The sequence below is a fragment of the Cupressus sempervirens genome, chromosome 4 (assembly GCF_028749045.1).
Source record: "Cupressus sempervirens isolate cs-2001-9-10 chromosome 4, ASM2874904v1, whole genome shotgun sequence".
In the NCBI taxonomy this organism is placed as follows: domain Eukaryota; kingdom Viridiplantae; phylum Streptophyta; class Pinopsida; order Cupressales; family Cupressaceae; genus Cupressus; species Cupressus sempervirens.
Window position 1 is genome coordinate 806,379,286 of NC_143121.1, and position 19,938 is coordinate 806,399,223.

The window sequence follows — 19,938 nt, forward strand, 5'->3', positions numbered from 1 at the left end:
TCTCATGTTTGACAGTTACTATATGATCATCTCATGTATGTTACGTGAACCTAGCTTTAACAATAACCATATCCTGGATACTAGGCAAACTAAAGGGAAAAAAATGAAAATTTGAAAAGTTCTCTTTATAGTCCATTACAAATGTATGATTAAATGGAACAATTTTCCTTTGATGGCTAATTTCATATCATTTTCAATCAGGATATTTCATGTATCAGAGATCTTGCTTCTTATTATGAAAGTACAACCATAGATGATGTGTACCACACATATAGCTACTTGAATGTGGACGATGATTCATTATTCACCTGTATTGGAGTAGCGGGATCTCAAGTTGGTGAAGATACAGCTGGGGTAGAAATGGAGGATGAAGGAGGTACCTTCTAACTTTTGTAAAACTGAAATTTCAGGGAAATAATTTTGTAAACACATCTTCTCTACAAACAATGTTGCAATTCAGGTTATGTTTGCAAATGCCAGATATAGAGTTCATTGCTGTTTTTAAAGTTCCATACTTATTAAATAATGCCGAAGGGCTGCATAATTTTCAGGAAGAAAGCTTCTGCCCTACTTCTTAGGATTCTTTTCTTAGCTGAGAAGCCAAACCTCTCTTTGCATTTGAATTACATGACTGAGTCATGAAAAGTCAACTATTTGTTTGTACCAAGTCCCATTAACATGCTAGCTGCTTCACACAGGATGGGGAGGAAGGGTGTGTCTGCCGTATCTTCAACATGAGTCTTTGTTCAAATTTGTGCTCTATTCTATCAGGGGACAACAGCTTGATGGGCCTCAGAGTTTCAAATTTCTTGCATTGCATTGACAGATTTCTTTTGTAGTTTTTATTGCTTAAGATAAGTTTAACTTTGTACCCCTATAATTTCCACATGCCTTCTCTTTGATTCTGTGCAAATTTTAAATATTCGTGCAGGTACATTAATGTGTAATCAGTAATCTGCTTTTTATGAGTTCATTAAAAAATGCAGATAATCATTTTACTGTTGACCTGGAAAAATATCCTGTGATTTTTCACTGTACTCATAGATGTTCAACAGTTATGAAGCTCACTTGTGACGGAAGAAAATAGAAAAATGTTATAATGCAGTATAAAATACACGAAATAGTATCGTAATGCTAAATTGCATTGACCATTTGGTTACCTTTCTAGGGTCCAACCTAAATTGTGTCATATCTTAATGCTTCTTAGGTGGTTGTCTTTCTATTAACTGTAGGCAATGGACTTTACACTAAAAATTAAAACCATTATATTTGAAGTGCACCGTTTATGTTTTTAACTGTTATTTGTTAACTATGTGCCCAATTTTTAACAATAAAGTAGTATGGAAGAATTGATGATCATAGGTGGTCCAAGTGATCATAATAACCAAGCCAACGCAAGAAGTAAATGTGCAGGAAGAATCAACAGGAAGAGAACCATTATCAGAGTTCTCACGTAATTTCATGTGATCTATAGGCTCTTTATTATTGTGTCCAGGCTTGAAAAAAAGTAGTGGTTATACTTGTACCTCATTTCTTAAGACTACTCTATGATGTCTGAGCTGTCCTGGCCCAGTAATCTGTAAGTGTTTTCTTTACATTATCGTGGATCACGTAGTAAGGATCATCATGATGCACCTGCCAGACACAAGGACAAACAAGTTCCAATTGTTGGCATGCAATCCAGTACTACTGATATCAAAGGCTATTAAATGAGCCAAGTTGCTAGTACGGGTTAAGGCACGGGTATGGGTACGAGGGCACAATACGTGGGTATGGGCAAAATGTTTTGCCCTTGGGTACATGGGTTTGGGCAATATATATACATGCACACATATACCCAATATTCTTAAAAGATATATACAGAATTGTACAACTAAATACACTTGATTGTATGATACTTCATCACCGATCGATGCCAAAATGCCAATTGATAGTTAAGAATTTCAATATTATGCAATATCAATATAATATACATTATATTTGTTCAAAGTCACAATTCAAATGAAAATCATTAGAATTATGAAATTGATGAGCTAAAATAATAATTGTCTTTCCGACTCTTCTATCTTCATCAATCAGTGAATGTGATTTGTTTAGGGTGAATTTATGGTCCAAGGGTTGTTTTTTATGGTATTTTTTTGAGCCTGAAAAATGTTTTTTTTTCTTTAAATAATTTTTTTGTGTACATAGTGTGTACCCTATGCGCAATCGGGCGTACCCCTACCCTGTGTAAGTGTGTGGGGTTGGAGGTGCGAACCCGGTAACTAAGCAAATAAACTTTATATTGTGTATGATTCTTATTAATATGATGCGAGAATGAATTATGACTACTATAAAAGTACATTTACATGGCCTAAATCTATGGTACTGAACTCTATTCTGAGCAGTAGTCATGAACTAATTACCTCACTTGATCAAGTATGCTATCAAAAGTCTCATAAATCTCTTCAAGACGAGGAGAGTTTATATCAATATACTTGATTACCTTCACAAGCAGTGATACGAAAACAAACTTATTGACAATCAATATTCAAAATATTATAAGATATGAACAATATTAAACTTAAAATTTGACATTAAAGATAAACTAATAAAAGCAAAGTAGAAGGTCGATTCCTAAGAACATATCTAATTAAAAATCTCATACCTAATATTGAAGCATCAAGTGTCGTCAAGCATTCTTTAGCCTTTCATTCAGCCCACTTTTTAAGTCTCCACAAACCAGCATGGATTGTAGAGCAGCTTGCAGCTTCAGTGCCCTCTGTAGCAAAATAGCTAGCTTGTCTATTATGAACTGGTTTGAAGAATCTTTTCTTTAAATAAGATCAGAATAATGCAAGTGAACTTTGATGGTTATATGAAAACATTAGAATGTCTGTTTGTTTTGGATATTGCTGTCTCAATCATTCTATTTTGCAAATGTCTTTCAAAACATGCACACAATGGGGTGTGCTAAAAATATGTATATAAACACTCTCATCCATCAAACCAGCTAACTTGTTAATATGAGTTGAATTATTACAGCTTGCACAATATTGGGAGATTCAGCTTTCTCTATGGCCTTTTAAAAAATGGCCAAACTTGTGATTAACATCCATATGTGCTCCGAAAAAAATCATTAGCTACAGCAAACAATAGGTCCAGGAAAGAATGAACCGATAGGACATGTAATGATAATATTGAGTAGCCAATGCTGAATATTAATTCATCTGTCTGTGATAATGTGAAAACCACTTGTAAGCCATGGTTATCTGATCTGCTCAATCAATATGTTCATGTTTAAATATTGACTATTGAGAAGGGAACTACGTAACCTGTGTTCTTTATGGGGGAATATGAGAGGTTCCAACTGTTAATGCTTCTCTCAACACACCTTGGAAATAAGGAGCCCTTGCCAAATGAAATGAGGGTGGCACATGCATAATTTTTTTTTGGCAATTGGACCCATCTACATGCTCAAGTTTTTTGGCAAATTCAATAAGCCCACCCATTTAATGTCTTTCACCCACAATTTAAGTGCCTCCTCTTCCTTCTATCACAAACTCACTCCACTTGATATATTCAATAATATTTCAATACTCTTTCATAAATTGGAAGTCTGGATGAATGTTTCTTAGTAGTTCTAGTGTCTTATTCAGTCTTTCCAACTTTGCCATATGAATCCATGATTCCAATGTTAAACTTCAGCCTTTACGACTCTAACCCCATGTCTACTCTCACACAAGGAATGGTGTCCAACCCTACTATAGCTCTCATGATAATTGGTTTTGCAACTATAACACAATAAATTGTTGCTGCCTCTTTACTTTTCACCCTAATAAGTGCTTAAATTGATGGCAAATTGCAACAAAGGTATTCTGGGGTTGAAAGTGCTTTCTGCAATTGTTTTAAGAGGAATGGAAGTCGTGCAAAATGGTCTATTGGAGTTCTAGTAGAGCCCGTGTTTGGAATTTCAGAAGAATGAGAACCTTTAACACTCTTTAATGTCCATTTTATTTACTTCACTAACAATCTCATTCACATCATCATTAATAAAGTGTTTAACATTATATTAATTATCATTTAGGCATATTTTGTTCATTAGTTAGTTCTCGGATAACATAGAACTTTCTTGTTAACCTTTAGAAAGTTTCTATTTCATTCTTAGTTATTTGATGTAAGAAGGCATCATCTCAGTTTGTAATTACTTGTTTATGAATAATGAAATATTGTAACATGGTATCAAAGTGGGTCAATGGGCTTCTATAATATTAGTTAATTTTTAAAGAAAAATTCATGACCTTTTTTTACATAGAATTTATTATTTGTTTTGTAAAATGAAAAAAGAAACTTTACAAATTCATTGGTGGATTTAAAAAGTTTTTACCAAAAATCGTGAGCCTAGTCAAAGGTTTTGGTTGCATGATTTCTTGTTTTGAGCAAATTTTGTAGATTTCGTGGGTTGCATGTACTTGGATGTGCTAAGCTGTTTTATGTGCAAAGTGTTTACTTATTTTACTGCATGATGAAGTTTGACCATTTTTGCAGGTATTTTACCATGCAATGTCTAATGTTTTGCTGTGTGAAGGTTTTTGTGTTGGTTTTTATAATTTGTCCTAAAAAGTTAGTGCTCTGATCAGCTTATCACCACCTTTTTCTCCCCCCTGTCTTCACCACGGGGAACAAAAAGGCCATCCAATACCACTCGCTCCAGATTGGTTTGACACTGCACCAGTCTTTCCAGGCAGCAACATTCATACAGTAGCTCTCAGAAAGGATCTAAGACTTTGGATCATTCACGGTTATACCCTTCTGTGACTGATTTCTTTGTACCAAGGAAGGACCCTTAGTCCTTACCTTGGTTTTTTTGGTCTTGTATCTTGTTTTATTCTTCTTCTCAATCACCGTTTGGTGCTCCTGCTTTGGGCGGCTCTTTTGTTTGTATGCTCAGTCCCATAAAGCCATGTGGTTTTTTGTTGGACATTAATATTATTATCTTATCTTATCTTTTCTCCTAAAAAAGTTTTTTTGATTTTTCATAAGTTCTCAAAATTATGAAAATGGTTTTGTAAATTTTTCCGTAAAAACTTATTAAGGGTTTTGTGCAACTTTTTGCTTCAAAAATCTTTTTGTAAAAGGGTATTTGTTAAGACAGTTTAGTCAATAATAATATTTTACTTTTTGGGTTATGATGTTAATGCAATTACGAATGGGTTCTCAGACAAGTCTAGGAACCAATAGTTGGTATGCTCAACCAACCGTCAGGTGCATGATGTATTGAAGACTTGCATTGAGAGTGGGTTACACTTTGCATTGACATTATATGGAATAAAGGATACATCTTTTTGCCAATATTATATGCAATATGTTAATACTAAACTATTGTCTATTCATGTCCTGTTTGAACCTATGTTTATTGTGTGCATAAAACTAGATAGCTGGTATGAAGTAAACATTTTGGCATCATTGCCTCATTAGACCTAGAGGTTTAAGGAAAGGCAAACAATTGAGATGGTAGGATAATAGGTTACACTTTCGATCAATATTGACAATGATATTGCAGACACAAGGAAGAGACCCGAGAAGACTAGTTAATGGAGGACTTGGTTCATATATGGGAAGTTTTACTTGATTAGTACGTGTAGCAGAAGGCTCAAGAGAGAGGTCTTGGCTAACATGGTTCGTGTGAAACTCATAGTGCACACTCTAGCATATGATCTTTTGGGAAGCCTTCCAAGGTTGTTGGCTTACAACTTGATTGGATTCCAAGAATGGTTAGAGGAGAAGCAATGGGAACAACACACAATAGATACCACATAAGTACAAGGACACAAATAGATGTTGTACCTTCGACAACTCCAATAATTAATGCTTCTTATGCCAAACATAGACAAAAGAAGATGTATTAGGAGAGAGAGAATAGAGAAGGAGAAGCATTTGTGAGAAGATCTCTTCAAACCAAGGAACAAAGTGAGAGGCGACGTCAATAGTAGAGAATAGTTGAGGAATCTCAAAGCCCGCCACAAAGCAAAAGACAAAGTGTCAATTCAAGTGTTGTGAGAGGCGGAGGTCCACCAACAAGGAGCACATAGCACAATGTATGAGGCGAGAGTGAGAAGAGATTGCTAGAAACCTACCACTCCCCGATGAGGTAGTAGAGTATCTTGCCAACCAGGTGTAATGTCCTCATCGTTAAATAAAATAAATGATAATATTTGTATTTTGATAATATTTGTATTTTGGGGTCCAATATGATGCAAGGGTGAATCCATGATCCATTGTTAAGAGATGTAACGAGGGGTCACTTTACATGAGATTGTCAAAGTGAGCAATGAGGTGGATGTTTGCCGCACAAATGGTGTGGTCTAGGTAACAATGAGGAGAGTGACTACCTAAAACAAAAAGGGGTAAACATGTTGAGAATAGAAAACCCAAAGGTGAAGGTGTTGGTAATCACCAAGCTACAAGCCAAGAAAGTGACATACCTTGATCCCTATATAGATAAGGAGAGCTTGGGGAAAGCCAAGGCTGATATTGAATGGACAATGGAGGAGGAACAAAGAACACCACATGACGTTGCTGACACTAACCAACGATTGAATTCCGAAAGGAACATCGTCAAACAGATGTTGCAAGCCATCATTTTGTTCAGATGTCAGACATTTTGGAGACCATGCCATAATTGAAGGTGGTCATTACCAACATAGTTTGTAACAACACAAACAACCAGGTTAATGGAAAGCCGATGAAGGAACATAAAGATGGTCCCACCACAGATCTGTGTTGTTTGTAGGCGTTGAGAGGAAATCAACAATGGTAGAAATGGAAATAATGAGATGGAGACTAACAAATACTATCATGGACAAAGGCTCTAGCATATATATACTATTTGAGGATACATGGAAAGCCCTCAACATGCCGACAATCTAGTTGCTAATCTTTTATTTGTTAGGTATCGTCGAACATGCCATCAAACCAATCAGAACATTCATGGCCCAAAAGGTAATCATTGTTACCCAACAATTTTTCTTGACTTCATGGTCATTTTGTTGGAGAATGTGGAACATGCCCTCCTTGGAAGGGTTGGTTGATCACAATGAAAGCATACCACAACTAGAACACACTCGCTATTGAGAGTGATGGAAAGAAGTACATAATTTGTAGAATCAGGCAGTCAACCATGGATTGGTATCAAACTTCAGAATTTGAAGGCAGGGAGTTTGACATGGAAGGGAGTGTAATGCCTCCGCCACATTTCAAAGAATAATACTACATATATTTGACAAAATGTGGGTGGCAACTTCAGACCTTTCTTGACGATTGGTCCATATACAATGGGAAGGTGATTTATCTCAGGACATTAAAGGAGTGCATGTAAAGATGTTAGAGAGTAGGGTTAGTGATCAACCCGAAGAAGTGCCGGTTAATGGTACCTGAGAGTAAATTGTTGGGTCATAGTACACAAGAAGGGATTGAAGATCAACCTAAACGAGATAGGGGTCATCATCCAAATGGAAAGTCCAAGGGATGTTTCTAGGATAAAATCCTTTCTCAGACATGTGGGCTACTATTGATGGTTCATCAAAGGGTTTGCTTAGATATCATTTCCATTAGACGGGTTGATGAGGAAGGGTGATTTGTTTGTATGAGGAGCAGAATGAGAGGCCTTCAAAGAACTCAAGTCTAGGCTGGTAAGTGTACCCATTTTGGAATATCCCAATTATGGCAAGGAATTCAATATGCACGTGGATACTTCAAAGGTTGGCATGAGCCAGTGCAAGGGGGTTGGACCATCCCATATTCTTTGTCAACCGGTTGCTTTCAAGGGCCAAGTGAAATTACAATGCAACAGAGGGGGGAGCACTTGCATAGTATACTTCATACAAATATTCTAACATTATCTACTAGCCACATTCTTTACTTTCTATGTGGATCATCAAGCAATGTTGTATCTGGTAAACAAACCATTCATATAGGGAAGGGTGAGCAGGGGTTTACTCTTACTCCAAGAGCTTACTTTGAATATTGTGGTATGGATAGGGAAGAACCATGTTATTGTAGACCAACTCTTGAGGATCAAATTAGGCAAGGCACTACGAGGAATGAGGACTTTCTAAATGCGCACCTATTCAAGATTGCGGCCTTAACCCTTGGCATGAAAACATTGACCAATACCTATCTACTTCCATGTTCCCTTGGGACATGCCACTAAGTGAAAGGAGCAAACTAGCCGTAAAAAGTAAGACCTCCCAACTCATCAACAAGCAATTGTATAAGATGGGGTTGGATTGAGTTTTTTGAAAATTTATAATACAGGAAGAGATACTAGAATCTTAAAGGAATCGCATAAAGGACTGGTTGGAGGTCACATGGGGCTGGATGCCATGATAGACAAAGTACTACTAGAAGTACTGTGCTCGCCGACCTTGCATATGGATAATAGAGAGTTGGTACTAGGTTGCAATACTTGCCAAAGGTTAGGCAAACCATTAAAATGAGGTTTCATGCCCTTGTTTCCCTTGCAGCCACATAAATTGTTCAAGAGATGGGGTCTTCATTTTGTGGGACCACTAAAGGTATGCAACATGCACTAGTGTTGGTACATTGTAGTGGCCACAAAGTACCTCAAGAAATTGGTAGAGGCAAGGACACTACCAAACAACACCCCCCTTAGTGTGGCAAATTCTTGTGCAAACAAATTGTGACTCGATTCAGGATACCAATTCAACTCACAAGTGACCAAGGGGTGCATTTTGTGAACCAAGTAATCTAGACCCTGACAATTGAGTTTAGGATACTCCACAACTTGACAAACAAAATTTTGGTGTCAATTATGTACATGGCATGCAAAGTGGAACAAGAAGATTGGGGAGAGAGGCTTCTTGTCATACTATGGCCGTACCATACCACATACAAGGTGATGATATGACACATACCCTTCTAGCTATTGTATGGTCAATAGTTAGTGGTACTGGCAGAGTACACCGTAGTGAGCTTGAGAATTGTAGTAGAAAACTTGCTTGTGGATGGTGAGAGTTTGAAGGAATGATTGTTTGCTCTCATGAAGTTGGATGAATAGGTATGATGACATAGAGGGCGACAAAGGCGGTCCAACAGAGTCGAAAGTTTTGGCATGACAAACATCTCTGATGGATGAACTTTTGGTCGGGACATCTCGTAATCAAGTACAATAGTTGTAATAAACTTTGACATGAGAAGTCTTGAGTTCGTTGGACGGGACTATATAAAGTCAAGGAAGTGGGATTGATTGGTGCAATTAAACTATTTACATTGGACAATAATCATATTAGAGATCTAGTGAATGACTCAAAACTTAAAATTTATGAAGAGAGAGAGGCTAAAATAGCAATCAATATGCTGGGATATGCAACTAGAGGAGATTGCACAATAGAACAATGAAGAGATTAAAGAAGATCCAATTATCATAGAGGATCCATATATACCAGAGTTGGACTGGGCCAAACCCATGATGGTACCACATGAGTGACTGGCAAGGAAACATGTTGAGGGTGGTGTTGTCACTTAGGTACACAAATATTTTACAAGCCCACTGTTTGGCCCATCAATATTATGGGTGAGAATAAATGGCTATTGGAGGTGGAAGGAACCCTATGAGGGAAGATGAGAAAGCTATGTAGCTTATGATATTAATGAGGAGGCTAGAGAAAAATGCAAGATGAAGCAAGTAGTGATGGAGAAGTTTGAGAAGTGAATTTGGAGGAGGAAATTGACCTTGAGAGTATGGTCTTACTCTTGAGTGTGCCCAAAGATGGTTGTAAAAGAAGATATTCTATTAATTGCAGAAGGAGATGGATACATTGATCACATTGTCCAAACGTGTGTTGCTGAAAGAAGTGAAGCCCCATAATAGCCCACCTATAATGCACTGTGGAAAGTAATATCAAATGTAGTTGGATCCTTGATGGTGAACGTAGTAGTATCGTACTTAAATATGATGGCTAATATATGGGCATCACTTACAAGGGTGTGGGACCAACACCCTTAGTCGAAAAAACGTTTGACTTTGAATATATGAGGACTTGTGAAAACAAGCGTTAGAAGATGACCCTAGGGACTTGCATGTGCCAACATGCATCTGAAGTCAAGTTTTGTAGTGGATAAAGCATAGACTGAGGTAAGAAAACGACAAAATTATGGAAGAAGCGAAAAATTGGAACAAGGGAGAAAATAAGCCATAGTCTGGAAAAATTAAGAACATTTAGCCGCAGCAAAATGAAAAAATTAAAGGGAAACATTCAAAGGCAAAAGAGGGATGCAAGGGACCACAAGAAGAAAATTTTCAAGGTAAGTCATTTTGCAAAACCTTAAGAATCAAGAAACATAAAAAATTAAAAGTCAACAAGATGGGAATGAAGAAAAGAAATGGGCAAATAAATGGAGAGAAATAGTGGTTAAAAGGCTAATATTAGATAAAATTATAGAAGACAAGGGAAATAAAAGTGAAGGAAGATGGGAAAAATAAAAGAGGCTGCTACAGAAAAATAAAACAATAATCTTTCTTATAAATACAAGATGTTTTATTAAAAACCTAACCCTTAAAGAGTATCCATATATTGCCCATAGACCAAATCATTTTGCAAAGGCAAGAAGGAAGATGCGTGGAGGGAAAACCTAAGAGAAAAGCTACTAGATAATATCATATGGATTTCAGTTGTACTAGAAGGTGGGAGTTGTAACCTAAGCAGGGTCATATGGACAATAGTCATACAACGGTGTGGAGGCAAGGTCATATGTGGGAGAAGCTAGGACCACTATACGATAGTCAAGGATTGTCACCTTTATCATATGATATTGCCACTATATGGCTAGGAAAGCATCATCCTATGGGAGTTGTATGATCAAACCAAATGGAGGGGGCAATCAAAGTAAGCCATACGGAAGTATAGCCGTGTGACACTAACCATCGCCGTATGACCTGTACATAGAAGGGCACTTATCATCGTACAACTCAAACATAGTGGATACCACCATGGAGCCACTTAAGAAAATGCCACCTTACAACCCGTATGAGTTCAACAAGAAATCATATGACACCTACAATCATATGCTAGAGGAGTGCGGGGTAAATGCATTGTACAATGCTAGGGAGGGAAGAATGTAGTGCACCAAGGAAAAGACGAGACAATATGGTCACAAAGAAGAGGTGTATGGAAGGAGAGGGATTGCTTAAGCTATGATGAAGGACAATTCTGCTGACCCAGGTATGGGAAGTTACAAAATCAAGTGTAAAGTTGAACTTGACAAGAAAAAGGCATTAAGCAGGTCTGCCCACTACAACTAGTAAGAAGATACGGGGTATGGTGCAAAAGAATGAGCCAGTAACTATGAACACTTACATTCAAGAGTGTGATTGATAGTGAGTGTAGGACATGGTGGGAAAGAACTTAGAGCAACCACTACTTGAAGGACCCTCTACAAAAGGTGGAGGTAGACAAAAGAATCATAATGCTTGTATTTAATCTTGGGGATTTTGAACCATTATTGTGGTCTATAGTTGCAGGATATGATTGTCATTCCCACAAGTCTACAATATGATATTTCAACCACACATTGGTGGTTTCATTTTCACCAAAAGAGTTTTTAGAAAAGTGTGGCATCCCCTTCTAAGAGTTATTTTGCAATGAAACTCTCATCTAAAATATCCTTGAAAGAGAAACTATTGATTGAGTTGGTCTGTAGGACTAACCTCTTCCAACTAGAATGGGACAACTTGTGGAGCAATAATGACAATAGCGGACTGAAGATATCCTTTATTTGTTTCTATTGAGTGGAATGTTTATGGATTTGGTCAAGAGGAAGCTTACAAGATCTAATGGGGTGTTTGATATTGCAAGATGAATGGCTAGGTTGATGAATGGCCTCATGAATAAAAGAGTATACAATCGGGGACAGGTGCTATTAGAATGCATGAGAGTCCTTTCATCTCAAACATAAAATTTACTAGATGCCACACCATGCTATTGCATTATTTTTCGAAGCCTTGATGATATAGGTGCCACTAGACGTGTGGAGGAACTTCATACTAGTTAGAGTGGAGTTGTACAAAACAACCATGTATTACTGGATGCATCTCGACACTCTCATGGTTGTGGGCAAAACAAAACCTCTTTGGAAGAGAACTAGGTAAGAGATGACAAGAAGTATGGAGGAAGGGAATGAGGGTAGTCAGGAGGAAGAGGATATATTGGCAATCTCTTCCTTTAAGAGCGAGAGCTTAGTGAAGGAAGGGTTTTGCATGGCACCATATAGAGGAGGTAGTGTTGACGAAGAGGACATGACTAGAGGGGAAGTCATTAGAGGGGATGGCAAAGTAGTTGGAGGGGAGAGTGAGGGAGGAATGGTTGTTGTAGATCACCTCACCAGAGGATTGCACTAGTAGTCTAACAAATGCATATGGTGGTCGCCATGAGGGCCACTTCAGTAACATTGGTGTAGCACCTTCCTTCAAAAATGTGAACCACATGATGGAGATTGTAGTTCCTATGGTCAAGGGTTCAACCCCTATGACTGAAGGATCGTCCCCTATGACCAAAGGATTGATCCCCACAATAGAAGGTATGGCCCCTACAAATGAGGCACTGGGTACTAGGGTTGAGGAAGCATATAGGGATCTGGGAGAGTAGGATACCACATTGGTACACCAAGATAGAGGAGATCCAAAAGGAAGAGACGTGCCAGGAAGGGACATAGTACAGGTGCTTGGGGGGATGGAGATGATACTGAGATGGACAATCTCCTGGTGAGGTTTGAAATTAGGGTTGGGGATATCCCATCACCATCACCCATATTGGTGATGGTCCAACACACAAAAGAGACTGAAATTGAGCAAAAGTAGATAGAGGAGGCACCACTAGTAGTGCAGAGGGAGCTCATTGAGATAGAGGAAGGGCACACTTAACAAGGGAATGTTTCCCTATAGGAAGCAGGGGTAATAGGATATGCTGGGCCGAAGGTCACTCAAGAGGAGGTTTCCATAGAGATTCCAAACTATACAATGGGATGCCCTCGCATCCAACCAATGTATCTAGCGGAATGGAAGGGGTGGTTACAATACGTGGGGTGGTAGAACTCACTAAACAATTGGACATGTGACCAATCATAGAAGAGGTATTGAGGCTCCTCAAGTTTATGAAGGGGATTATGTTAGTAGGAATTTGGAGAGCAACTTATAGCCCGAGGGTGATCCCATATGGATGGAGACCACCCCAGATGATGGAGTGGGGCAAACCTCATATTCTAGAGGGCAGCTGACATGATGGGCATCTTATACAATTTTGTGAGACATCCTTTCAGCTCTAGTAGGCATCCTAGTCACCCAAATGGTGGAAGAAGATGTGCATTGGCCCTAGGATGAGAGATCCATTCAAGAGAGATTGGTAGAGCAAGAGAGTTATCACTACCTTGGATAACGAACTAGCTGAAGAGAAGGTAGCAAGAGTTGGGAAGGAGTAGTCAGCAGCAGAGACACGACTAGGAGCCACCACAAGGGAATTGGAATGCATGAAGAAGGATTTGATGGATGCACTTAGATTGATGAGAGTGGCCAGGTAGAAGTAGATGATAGCGGACCGTGACCTTAGGCTCCTTTGGCAGCAACATGTGTGACCAACATCATCCACTACTCCAAGGACATTTTCTCATCTCTCTTCGTAGTACTTTTGCCATTTGAAAGACAACTACATTTTCCGGCCCAGGGGGGGGTTGGTGGGGCGGCTGATGTTAGCCATAATTTAATCATTGATAATAATACTTTGCGTTCTTGGACAGTTGTAGGAATTGACGGTTGCTATGCTCTACCAACCATCAGGTGCTTTATATATGTAAAATTGGCACAGGGAATGGGTTACACTTTGCACAAACATTTCATGGACTAAAGAATACATTTTTCTGCCAATATTATATGCAATGTGTTAGAGCTGAACTGTTGTTTATTCATGTTTTGTTTGAATCTCTGTTTACTTTGTGCATAAAACTAGATACTCCGTAGTGAGTAAACAATTGATTTTTAATCTTTAAAAATTGTGTTTGGTTTTGATTGTTTTTTCACCTCAAAAATTGTGTTCAGTAGTTTTGGTTTTAGCGAGGATTTCTAAATTTTATTAAAAAAATTACCCCAGGTTTTCCTGTTTTAGGTTTCTAACCATTTTTTTCTGAAAAAACTGGTGCTTTGTACATTCAGTTTCAAGGTTTGCCGATTTTCTCCCAAAAAATCATAGTTTCTTGCAGTCTATTTTGGGTCACACCTAGAGTTGCCGGAGTGAACATTTGCAAATATGTTTTGTGGTTTTTGACAAAGTCATGTTTGGAGAGTTTGCCAAATTTTCCACAAAACTGTGGATTTAGGTTTCAGCAGTTGATATTAGAGGGATAGCTTTGTTATCCAACGTCAGGTTGGACAGATTCTTGGTCATTCACATTTTGCAGATCCAAGGAGGGTCTCAGTAGCAGCAGAATGTTCTGATGAAAAGGGGGCAACCTTCTTTGTATTTGTGACCAAAAGACTTTGTGTCTTCTTCAAGGTATTTAGTAAAGTAACCATTAAAGGAGGGTAATAAAGTATTTAATATTATATTAATGATCATTTAGACATTTAGTTCATTAGTTAGTTTTTAGATAACACAAAAACTTTCCTTAACCTTTTTAGAAAGTTTCTATGTTCTTCTCAGTTATTCTCTATATAAGGAGAAGTCTCCATTTGCAATTACTTGTTTATAAATAATGAAATATTGTGACAGTCATCAGTTCTTCTACCAATTTTAAATCAATGATGTTTAAGAGATAGAATATTTTGTGTAACCCAACGAACACAAACTAAATAAAAAAGAAACAGTTTTCTTAGTTATGGCTGAAGATTATTCTTTTGCATTTGCTACAAATTAAGATTTAAATGTATCACTGCTCAACATTTGAATGTAGGAGATAGAATGATAAAATATTCATGGAGAGTATTGCACTTCAGAATATCAATACTGTTACATTTGGGTTGGTTTTATATTAAATTAATAAACACTGTGAATTGTTATTTTGACATGAGGGATTTCTAGCTGTCCTTGAGATGGTTAAACATCCTTGGCCATCTTGAGGATGGGCAGATCTCTCCTAGATGTTTCCTCTTATTAACCTCCATTTCCAATACGTTACCAGTATTTGTAAATTTCTTGAGGATGGCTAAGGGATGTCCCCTACTACTCTGCCATCACCAAAGCATTGTTAGGCACAGGGATGTGGATGTGAGTTTGAGGGTCTGGGATGTGTCCGGACTCCTCACAGAACACAATTAAAGCACCAAACCATAGTTTGCAAGTACTCTCCAAGTTGCCGAGTCCTCTATTTTTTTGGCTGGACGAGTTTTCACAAGTATAACCCTCAAAGTTTTTATAGACACATGATTAACATGGGTGGAAATGCTGACACATAATATGCTGGTTAATATGTTTCATGATGTCAATTTTTAATTTTGAAACCATTCATTTTCTCCTTTAAGATTTCAATTTTTAATTTAATATGTTTTGTACTTCAATTTGCCAAAAATAATATGTTCCTTGAGATTTAAATTTTCAGTATTTGTTTAGTTACCGAGTATATACCGATTTTTTGTGTAGTTGCAAATTTTGGGCTTGCCAAGTACTCTAGAAGTCTGCGTCTGCCGAATACGCACTAAACATTAACACTAAAACCTAAACAATAGTAGATGCATTCACTAATGTTAATTTCCACTTGTTAATATTATTTGTCCAAGTATGATGATTTGTTTATTGCATATAAAGGAACAATAGAAATTCTTCAATTCTATCTATCATCATGAGAAAGAGTCGGGGAAAGCAGGTAGGTAGGAAGGATTGTTCACATTATCATAAAAAGAATAATTACAAAACAATTTTTTTAAACTATAATTCTACATTCAAGAGGCCTGCCAGAAACCCAATAATTAAAAAAAATGTAATACTGATAAAAATAGAGAAAAAATTAATTTTGTTGTTTCATGTCAAGTATAGCACGCCTGGGTAAAATCAGAGGTTAGACATTGTAAAAAGCTTCTTATAATAATTTGCTCGACTATTATTAAACACCATTTTACTTTTTGCCTTGAGTTCAAAAAGCAGTGAAGTGAAAATCTCCAAAAAACCGTGATTAATTGTGATTATTCCTGAATCAGATTCGCTCCCGATCCCCCCCTCCCCCCCCCCAAAAAAAAACGCCTGAAATTGGTCAACATAGTCGACAATTATTACACTCAAAAGTCTTGTTTAATGAGGATAAAATTGCATTTAATCATAACAAAATTGCAATTAATTGTTTGAAGATGTGCACAAATTTGCTGCCAGGAAAACCTAAACAACACCAAATGAAAGTTTTCTTTTTCTATTTAACGTCGCCGCCCGACCTCTGAATGATATATCTGCAGTTGTCTTGGGAATCTATTGTACACAAGGATTAAATCATTTTTTTTCCATGGGAGTCGTTTGCCAAAGATTATATCATTTGGTTGTTGTGGGAGCCATAGAGGGATAAAATTGTTTGTTTGTTGTTTATGTGAGAGTCCATCTGCTAGTTCAGTTGCTTTCAGCTTCTTGTTTGCATTTGTAGTGAGAGAAAAGTCCATCGACTCCAGACTCCAATCAAAATTATGCGGAGTTGGGAATTAATTTTTCTCAATAATTTTTTGTTTTTGTTATAGAGTTAATCTATAGTATCTACAAGCTTAAAAAATGGCAGATATTAGCTGTAAATTTTTGTTTTTGTTATATATATTTTTGGATTTGTTTTTTTATTAAATTTTATTATGTTTTGTTTTTCTGTAAATACACATCTGTTATGCAATAATAACTTATACAGTGAGTTAATAATTTTGCACATCAACATCAGAAATATGTCAATTATGACATCTTGCGAGTTTCGTAACTATAGTTAAATAAAAGAGGATAACATTAGTTACATTAAAGCCTTTTGCCTATAGGAGTTATAAAAATTTATTAAGCCTCTAGAAGATAAATGCAGGATAAGAGAGGATTGTTAATTAGCCAACTTAAGCTCTCATTCTTCTCTTGGAATGGGCCTGAGTTAGCACCCATAACATTTCAGGAAATCTACAAATCTATATTTTAATTTTGCCACAACTAGGGGTTTTTTAATATCCTATTCTGTGATTTACCTTTTCTTCAGACCTTCTAAGGATGTCCTACTAGTAAGAGCTCAGGAAATGCAATTAGTGAAATTTTGAATTTTCTGCTTATAATTTTGTAGATGTGAAAGTCTCTCCTCATGTGTCCTTTAGACCTTGTGTTCCTGGATAAAATTGACTAGTTTATCACTAACAAGTGCCAATTTTTGTTCGATTTAATCAACAGGGCCTAGCACACATGCCTACTTTTGAGTTTTTGTAACTTTGTACTTAGTTTATAGGTTGACTTCGTACAAAGTCACAAACTATATTTTAATTGAAATTTGACAACTGTCTCCATCTAGCTATCTTTTATGCTATTGTGGTATGTTTTGTGCAATGAAATCAGCAATATCTATATAAAATTATAAATGATGAAAATCTATTATGTACAATCTACTAGTTAAACTATATATTTAATTGCTCTCAACATATCTATGATGTGGAAATGCCCCTTAATTTAATATATATGCTGTTTGACTTCAAGGTTTTACCCTTTTTCACAAATCCAATTTTTTCCTGATTTAATCCAATGTTTTCCGGATATTTTCAAAAAATCCTCCTCTTTTGGTTTGTTGGTTTTTTCCCAAATCGATTTTTGCTTCTATGGTTAAAAGCATACATGGTCAATGCTTAATTTCTCTGTCATTCTGTCATGAAGCATTGCTTGTTCTTTAGGAGCAGCAATTTTTTAAATTCTAAATCTCATGAAAAGGCATCTAATACATGTAAGATTTTGAGCTGCCTAATTCTAACCCAATAGAAAGATTGCAAAGAATGCCTAGCCTATTCCCAGTATGTAAAGAGAGATGGAGAGAGAGACCCAACCCAATAGAAAGAATGCAAAGAATGCCCAGCCTATTTCCAGTATGTTGAGAGAGAGATAGATCATAGATTTTTCAGTTTGGGGAAATTTAACAAACAACACAAAACATGTGGTTGGTCATGATTTGTTGGTGTTGATCATAGATTTGTCGAAGTGGTAATGCTACCATGAGTTGGATAGACTTGGTTTTTAGTGTAGATGGCACACCTGTTTCTGTATCCAAATGCTGGTCTCTGCATTTATTTATTTTCTAATACAAATGACATAAATATCCACGGTTGGGGAAAAGTGTTTTTTAATTTTTCGATTTTCTTTGTCGGTGGAACTTGTTCAAATTAAATTATCTGGTTTAAGAAATTCTAGAAGACAATACTCCATTTAAATTTAATTTGGAGTTTTAGAGATCTGAATCAATTTCCTTATTTATTATATTCAAAGCAATCCTAGCTCATATTATTCAATTCAAGTCTGATTCAGAGAGAGAGAGAGAAGAGAAAAGAGTATTCTCTGATTTTGTTGTTCCGATGCAGATGATGATCACCAAGGCTTCATACCACTTGGTCGAGGTTCAACTACCATGACTCGTCCAACAACATAATCAGCTATTTATTGGAGAACAGTTAAGGTTGTAACATTTCTTCTGCCATTATCATTTCAAGCTACAATTGAGTTCATTAAATATATAGTTTTTTGATAGTGGTTAATCATCTCTTGTTATCTAAGTTTGATTATGCTTTACTGCAGAAATGTTACAGTTCGTATATTGGCTGCCAAATAGCTTTATCGGGAGATTTTTCGGGACAAGGATTTTGAAGATGGACGCATATCACCAAACCCCATAAAGTTCCATGACAGTTGGCTAATGTCTTCTACAAATGTCTCTCAGTTGAACTGGCAAATTTAATTCCAGTCCTCCTTGGCTTATATAACTGCCGCTGTATTTGTATCTTATGTTTTTTTTATTGTTGCCTCATTTTTTTGACCTGAAATAAGAGACTGATTTTGAAGAAATTATCATCAGATGAAAAAGCATTAAGTTTGCCCGTTAGGCTAGTTTCTTACTTTCTATTTATTGATGGAATGTGTTGGCACAAAAATTCCCGAGGCTCTTAATGACGAATATATGTCTAAACACCTAATGTAGGTATCCTCCAGCAGTTCTCTTACAGGCTTCATACAGTACTCTTATATCTGTCTATTGTATGGAGGGACCTATTCATTTGCTAACGAGGCACAAAGAAAACATTTGTATCATTACGGTTGGGTATACAAGAACTATTGCCAGTGATCTAGATTCTAGATGAGGAAATAAATAAATCCTCGGGTTTATGTTGTTTCTGTTACATTCCTGCTAAAGCTGCTGGTGTTGCAGGATGCAGTATATGTATTTTGGCGCATCACACCCCTTCCTAATCTTCTAAATGTTTTTAAAAATTGGGTCTCTTCTATTTATATTTCGATCTTTATAAAGTTCTGAATGTGGAGCCTTTCTGGTTAGCACATTGTATTGTATAAGTAACTGCATAAAACAAGCTATTTTTAACACCAATATGCATTGTACAAGGGAATGTGGGAACCTCCACATGATATTCCTTCACAGAACTATAAAGATAAAAGGTGCAAAAAGTCCCATGTATCAGTTTAGTTGAATCTCAGATTTTAGTAAGCAAGTGTAATTGATGTTATTTACAATTATCGTTGTTGTTAATTATATAGGCCAAGTGCATATGTATCATCACGTTTGTTATTTCTTACTCTATTTCAACATAAGTAAAACCTGTCAAATGTAATTCACCTTACTTTGAGTGGTTGCATATCAAGTTTGCTTGAAAGGTCTGTTCTTCCTTGTGATTTCAAGATGATGTGTACAATCAGTTTATTTATTTATATATTTTTAAAGCATGTCTTATGCTCCAAAATAAAACCTTTG

General features: G+C 36.7%; 1 protein-coding gene across 2 annotated transcripts in view; it reads left to right on the forward strand.

Annotated features, from left to right (window-relative positions):
• LOC149563845 (Insulinase (Peptidase family M16) family protein) overlaps positions 1-19,700 on the forward strand; it is a 170,570-nt gene extending 150,870 nt beyond the window's left edge. The window contains exons 23-25 of one of the 2 annotated variants that reach the window (XR_016364117.1): positions 202-376; positions 18,539-18,665; positions 18,751-18,937. Coding sequence is in view for 1 of the 2 variants with exons in the window: in XM_089826971.1 (XP_089683097.1) it covers positions 202-376; positions 18,539-18,606 (243 nt within the window). In the remaining variant the exon portion in view is untranslated. Of the gene's footprint in view, positions 1-201; positions 377-18,538; positions 18,666-18,750 lie in introns of both variants that reach the window. The other variant, XM_089826971.1, reaches the window with a different exon arrangement.
• The last annotated feature ends 238 nt before the right edge of the window (positions 19,701-19,938 follow it).